Source organism: Epinephelus moara, chromosome 13 (assembly GCF_006386435.1).
Source record: "Epinephelus moara isolate mb chromosome 13, YSFRI_EMoa_1.0, whole genome shotgun sequence".
In the NCBI taxonomy this organism is placed as follows: domain Eukaryota; kingdom Metazoa; phylum Chordata; class Actinopteri; order Perciformes; family Serranidae; genus Epinephelus; species Epinephelus moara.
This window is the reverse complement of record NC_065518.1, coordinates 37,625,018-37,632,198: the sequence shown is the minus strand read 5'-3', so window position 1 is coordinate 37,632,198 and position 7,181 is coordinate 37,625,018. Positions and strand designations below refer to the sequence as shown.

Here is a 7,181-nt window from a genome sequence, read left to right as displayed (position 1 = left end):
TAACCACACCACTAACCCTCTCTATCTTAATAGTAACCACACCACTATCCCTCTCTGTCCCCACATTAACCACACCACTAACCCTCTCTGTCCCCACATTAACCACACCACTAACCCTCTCTGTCCCCACATTAACCACACCCCTAACCCTCTTTATCTTAATAGTAACCACACCACTAACCCTCTATCTTAATAGTAACCACACCACTAACCCTCTCTATCTTAATAGTATCTGTTCTGTACAACATCTATTGAATGTCTGTCCGTCCTGGAAGAGGGATCCCTCCTCAGTTGCTCTTCCTGAGGTTTCTACCGTTTTTTTTCCCCGTTAAAGGGTTTTTTTTGGGGAGTTTTTCCTTATCCGCTGCGAGGGTCATAAGGACAGAGGGATGTCGTATGCTGTAAAGCCCTGTGAGGCAAATTATGATTTGTGATATTGGGCTTTATAAATAAAATTGATTGATTGATTGATTGATAACCATACCACTAACCCTCTCTATCTTAATAGTAACCACACCACTAACCCTCTCTATCTTAACAGTAACCACACCACTAACCCTCTCTATCTTAACGGTAACCACACCCCTAACCCTCTCTGTCCCCACATTAACCACACCCCTAACCCTCTCTATCTCCATAGTAACCACACCACTAACCCTGTCTGTCTCCACATTTATAATAAACTTTATTTATATAGCACCTTTCAAGAGCATAAAAGTCACAATGTGCTTTACAGAGGCAATAATGCAAAAACATACATATAGACATAAAACACAGTAATGGGAGAAATAGACAGAACATATAAAAGAAAAACAAAAGAAAATCAAACAAAGGGAAGTCTAAACAAATGGGTCATAAGGTGCTTTTTGAAGGTGTCCACAGTGGCCACAGATCTTAAATTCAGTGGGTGAGAGTTCCAAAGTTTAGGTGGCACAACCTCAAAAGAGCAGCCTCCTTTGGTTTTCAGCCTAGAACGAGGAACTACCACCAGGCCCTGATGTGAGGACCTCAGAGACCTGCTGGTGACATAAGGCTGCAGTAGATCTCTAATGTAGGCCGGTGCCTGACCATGCAGAGCTCTATATGTGACCACAAGAACTTTAAAGGGATACATCAACATTTTTTTTGTTTGCGTGTCTTGCCTCACTCCCGAGTCTATGACAAGCAGGTAGATACCATTCTTTCGGCTATGCGTGCAGTAAAAAGGGAGAGCCGGGCAGAGCTCGCCCACCGCTAATTAGCTTAGCTCAAATGCTTGGAGTCAATGGGTAGTGTTAGCCTGCCTCTGCCTGCAGTCATCAGATAAACTCTTCAGCAACTCTAAACGGTCCTGTGTGCTTGTTGTGACTCGTTTTTACTGCGTTATGTTACGTTATATATTTTTAGACTAAGATTAGCACTTCATGTAAGTTTTGAAAGAAATACATAAGAAACTAAACCGCAGTTCTGTGCATGCGCACCAGTAAACAGCTGAGGAAGAAAGCAGAAGAAGAAGAAGAAGAAGAAGAGAAGAGCTCATGCAGTAGATCGGTGAAGGAGTTTGTAGAACACTGCGACACTTTTTTTGAGAGAGAGAGACTTATAAATCCCAATTTTACAAAATGCCTCGTACGTGTGCTGTACGGGGTTGCGACAATAAGCAGAAGATATCGTCAAATCTTATTTTTCACTCAATTCCAAGTAGAAATCCGGAGCGGATGAAACAATGGCTAGGTGCTCTGAACATGGATCCCAACACCCCACAAGAAGTAGTCAAGAGGATGCTAGTTTGCTCAGAGCATTTTTCACGGGACAACTACTACGAAAAACTGGAATTCAGAACCCAAACAATGAGACTTTTCTTGAAGGACACGGCCATCCCATCACTCGGTGTCACACAGACAGTAAACGAGGTAAGTACTTGTGTTTTGTTTTCACGTTGTAACGCTTAGCACGGCATATTATCTTGCGCCAGACAAGATAAATAGGACGGCCATTTTACTGTATTCACCTCGTAACTCCAGGGGTCACGTCGTGTTTCCCCTTATTGAGTAACGTTACAACTATGTTGGCAGGGAAAACCAGTCTGAGAATACAAATGCGCTATTTTTATCTCTAAAATCAAACCAAGTTATGGTAGCTCTGAAGTGCATGTAGTAAGCTACATGACAGTCATAACATGCATAACGCTACAAAAACAACAATACCAAAAAAAAACGATGTATGTTTACATTATTTGGCCCAACAGCCTCAAGGCTAGCCCAAGTAATTTTTTCCAGGGTTACAGTATGCAATGGTTCAGAATATCTATCTATATATTTTTGTTTATTACATATGTTCATCTTTTATGAAACCTGGATAGTGTACAGTAATTGGATTATGGTACATGAATTATGCCTAATACCATTTTTTTTCCTACTGAATTTCAATACTTTTACCAACTAAGATGTTATTCTTTTCATTTGCCACTGAATGTGTAGGGTATTGGATGATCTGTAATGAATTGCATTCAAATGTATTGCCTTCATGTATGTATTGTGAGTAATACATAAATAATTTCCCCTCGGGGATCAATAAAGTATTTCTGATTCTGATTCTGATTCTGATTAATATGAACAGTAATCCTTTTTTGTTGAATAGTGTTATCTTACTTATTTCAGGACGAGGTGAGAGATGTCCCGCTAGATCCAACAGAATTGGTGGCTGATTTCAGCTATTGTGCCAGTGGTGTACCACAGTCAACCCCCCACAAAAACCATGCTGCTGAGGGCCCCTTACTCACTTTTCAGCTGACTAGTCCTGAGCAGACAGGTCCACACACAAAGCCCTCAAGATCTGGGAAATATTTTGCCCTGGCACCAAGTTGGAGGGGACAATCGGTATGCTAATTACTCTGTTGTCATGTCTACGTTGTGATAAATGCAACAATTTCTGAAATCCATCTCTTTCTTGTACAGGGCATTGCATCGTCATCCACAATGACTGCTTTGGGCAGGGCACGAACAAGCCTACTATTTCATGTAAGTATATGCTTCAAGCCTAGGAGCCATGACAATAAAAACAAATTTATCAATTTATTGCATCATATTTATATTTCATGCTTTTTTTTTTTAGCAATTATCCAGAGCACCGAAAATTCAGTAATTGAACAGGCAGATATTTGTATATTCTCCTTTCTGAGAAATGCAGTGAGAAACAGTCAGTGCTGAAAAACTATACAAGTGAGTAGAGAGACTAAATATTGTCATGTTGATTTGCCAACCACAGGAAACTAGTGAAAAGGAAACAGATGAAATGGATATTACTCCACAGTCATCTGCCTTGGACATCAGTATGACTTCAGAGCCTGGTGATGACCCTGCTGATTCCAGTTTTGTCCCCTTTACAAGCCCCTCCACCTCAGAAAAGGGATCTAGCTCGGAAAGAACATCCAGCGTTCCACAAAAAACAAGAACATGGATGGAAAAGAAGTGGATAGTGAATGAGTCCAGATTTATGGAACTATTTCAAAGATGCAGTATTTGTGGAGCTGAAATGTGTGACAACAGCCTAGCATCATCTGGCAGCAGACTCAAAGTGAGATGGCAATGCAACAACAGTCACACTGGAGAATGGGAGTCATGTCCAAATGTCCGTGGGATGGCTGAAAAAAATCTGCTTACAGCAGCAGCAATGCTGTTCACTGGTGCAACTTACACTGACATTGCTGATTGGGCAGCGGTTTTGAGGCTTCAACTGCCCAAGAAAACCACATATTATAACATACAGTCTAGCTACCTGATTCCTGTCATTGAGGAAGCATACAAGATGCAGGAGAATGCCATCTTTGCATGGCTCATCTGCCAGACTCTGGATGGTGAGGTGGTGCATGTGTGTGGAGATGGAAGAAGTGATAGCCCGGGCCATTCAAGCAAATACACGACCTACTCCTTCATGGATGACTCCACAAATGAAATCATACTCTTCGACCTACTCCTTCATGGATGACTCCACAAATGAAATCATACTCTTTGAATTGATTCAGGTAAGAAAAACACAATAATAGACAAAAAAAATAACAGTTATTGTGCTACGAAGTCTCTTTCAAAAATGTAATCACCAGTAACTCGTAAACTTTTCTTGTTCCCCCAAGGTGACCCAAGCAAAAAGTTCTGTTGGTATGGAGCCATTAGGTTTCAGGAAAGGACTGGAAAGGCTCTTGGATGAAGGGATCCATGTAAAGGTCGTAACCACTGACAGACATCCATCCATCTGGAAAACTTTGAGAGAGACTTTTCCAGACATAGACCACCAGTTTGATCCTTGGCATATAACGAAAGGTTGGTCTACTTATAACAATATTGTATGTGCCCATATAGCACAATGCCTGTCACTTAGTATAATGCTGTGCTGTGTTTTCACTGAGAACAGCCATAGAAAATAATTTGTCTGTGTGTGCCATTTCTGAATTGTAATGTCCGTTTCTAATCCTTTTCCCCTTTTATTTTAGGAATAAAAAAGAAATTGGTCCAAGCCTCTAAACGCAAGTACTGCAAAGACATTGGTCCTTCGATAAAGAGCGTAACCAATCACTTGTGGTGGTGCTGCAGCACATCGAAAGGAGATGGAGAGGTAAACACAATCACACCTCGTTGCAGACAGCCCTACAACATTTCACTTTTCCTTGCGGACCTAGACCATACAGTACCTCATTTTCAGTACTTCATTCCTAAAATGATGAAACGTTATTACTGATTTGCTGACATGTCTATGGCATACAATGTTTCTAATTTTATTCAGTGGATAGTTAATATGGAATGTTACATCAGTGCTACAATGATTTCTTCTTGTGGGGTAATGTTATTGTCAGGAGTTGATTCGACGATGGAAGTCACTCCATCATATCCGTGGAGTCCATCGCTGGGAGGAAAATGGAGAAGAGCACAAATGCTACCACCCCGATTTGTCAGCAGATGAGCAAAGGAAGAAGAGATGGTTGTTGGAAGACTCAGCTGCGTTCAAAGCCTTATATGAGGTTGTGATGAACAGACGTCTCCTTCAAGATTTGGAGCAAATGACGCTGTTCAAGCACACGGCTATGTATATATGTGATGGAAGATAGTGAAAAGGCCCAATAAAATGCAATAAGATGTAACTGTGTGTTCAGGAAATCTTTCTGTAAAAATGATTTACAGTAAATGGGGTGGTTATGTAGCACCACAGACAAGAGGAGCATTGGCATGCATACTAATCTACGTTTTTAGTTTTTATACATAAGACATAAATACATTATTCCACAATGACAATCTTCAACAGGTCATGCACACACACTGTGATAAATATTGCATAAAGTATGTGGTTTATAGTTTGTAATGTCAATTATGGTTTTTGTGTTTTCAGGAAACGTTGAGGTTTTCCATAACGCCCTCCTGAAATACTGTCCAAAGCGCCTGCATTTTGACTATCCTTCGATGCAGGCACGCACAAGAGTGCGAGTGTGATATATATATATATATTTTGGGACAATGTAATATAGAGTAATATAGTGTGATGTAGTGTGACATAATGTTATAGTTTTATAGTGTGACATACAGTAATATAGTGATATAGTGCTACTTTTTCTGTCCCAAACTAGTCTGTCGACTGAACAAATAACTTGAATACAAAAGACTGCAGGTTCACCCATACCTGTCAATTTACTGCAAAGTATTCATTCTTACCTCATACATGTACATATTGTAAATTAAATAACACAGTTTATCATTTTGTGAGTTGTCATTTTACTTTTGAAAATCTGATCATGTTATTTACAAGTTGTACATTGAAATGTTTGATAAAAATAGCTTACAGATGTTATTACACAGCAATCTCAAACCCTGCCCTCTTCCTGATACTCCCATCACAACTGTTGATGTCCTCAAACAAACAAGGAAAACAACAGCTATGGTGGAAGGATTGAGAGAAGAGGGTAGTGTTGGAGATAAATGAACTTGTCACACAACAAAAGAGAAACTATTTTGAAATTATCTCAAGGCAATTGAATCGAACGCAACTGGACTTGGTTTTGTCTTAGAAGACGTTTCACCTCTTATCCAAGAGGCGTCATCAGTTCATGCTTGTCTGACTAGGCTGAAACTAGTCTGACAAACTGGTGTGGAAGCACCCAGGTATTTAACCTCTGGGGAGGTCTTCACAAGGCCAATGATGTCACTGGTTCGTTAGTGCTCCAATGGTGTGTCAACGACAGTCGTTGAAACTCCTGCTGCAACGGTTGTCACTGGAGTCGTTAGAGTCACATGAGGCCATTTGTGAACGACCGTTGTTTTTAGAGGTTAAGTTGTTAAGCCTCCTGGGCAAGGATCAAAGGAAAGAAACTAACATCCCTCTTACCTGAGGACGTCCTTGTAAAGATCATTGACTTCACAAATAAAGCACAACTATCTCAACACACCAAGGGCAAAGAAAGACAAAAAAGGAAATTCCACAACCTGCAAATACGAAGCAACACTAACAAGACAGAAATCCTTACTTGGAGGCAAAAAACTGACAGTCCCACACAAGATGAAACGCATGACAGATGGGTAAAGAACTTGTCAGACAGGGAACTTACCCACCCAGAGAGAGGGGTCTTAGCCAAAGGACTGAACTTTGCCGTGACACCACAGCAATTACCTATAGTTGATCTGATCACAGCTACAGAATCAGCTATAAGGAAAAACAACTTGACAGAAACCAAAGCCGAGCAGCTTAGGTTAAAAGTGTCAGCAGCTCTGTCCAGTGCTAAGCCCCCGCCCTCCAATCTCACTAGTGAGGAAAGGAAAGCCATGACATCCCTGAGAAAGGATCCAAACATTACCATCCTTCCAGCAGATAAAGGGAGATGTACGGTACTTCTCAATACATCTGACTACCACAACAAGGTCTCTACACTTCTCAGTGATACTAACACCTATGAATCGCTGAAACGAGACCCAACCAGTGGATACAAGAAAAAGACAATAGAATGCCTACAAAAACTACAGAAAGAGGGCACCATTGATCGCCTACAATATCACCGTCTGTACCCCCAAGATGCCATCCCGTGTATATATGGGCTCCCCAAGATTCACAAAGAAGGGGCCCCCCTCAGACCCATTGTCAGCAGCATTAACTCTGTCACGTATAACATTGCCAAACATTTAGCCAACATCCTGGCTCCCTTGGTGGGCAATACGCCCCACCAT

The 7,181-nt window shown here is 41.0% G+C and overlaps 2 protein-coding genes across 2 annotated transcripts in view; both read left to right on the top strand.

Moving 5' to 3' along the window:
• Positions 1-7,181, top strand: part of LOC126399573 (sodium/potassium-transporting ATPase subunit beta-3-like) — a 44,785-nt gene that overhangs the window by 13,999 nt on the left and 23,605 nt on the right. The window lies entirely within an intron of this gene.
• LOC126399957 (uncharacterized) lies at positions 3,951-5,346 on the top strand. Its single transcript, XM_050060326.1, has 4 exons — positions 3,951-4,003; positions 4,112-4,298; positions 4,469-4,590; positions 4,829-5,346. Exons 1-4 carry the CDS (start codon positions 3,959-3,961, stop codon positions 5,078-5,080), a joined length of 606 nt encoding a protein of 201 aa, XP_049916283.1. The 5' UTR covers positions 3,951-3,958; the 3' UTR covers positions 5,081-5,346.

Excerpts from the sequence above, each read along its gene's own strand:
- LOC126399957 (XM_050060326.1), top strand. The coding sequence starts at position 3,959 with ATGGATGACTCCACAAATGAAATCATACTCTTTGAATTGATTCAG. Across the intron at positions 4,004-4,111 it reads TACTCTTTGAATTGATTCAG|GTGACCCAAGCAAAAAGTTC; the intron begins GTAAGAAAAACA and ends TGTTCCCCCAAG. Across the intron at positions 4,299-4,468 it reads TCCTTGGCATATAACGAAAG|GAATAAAAAAGAAATTGGTC; the intron begins GTTGGTCTACTT and ends CTTTTATTTTAG.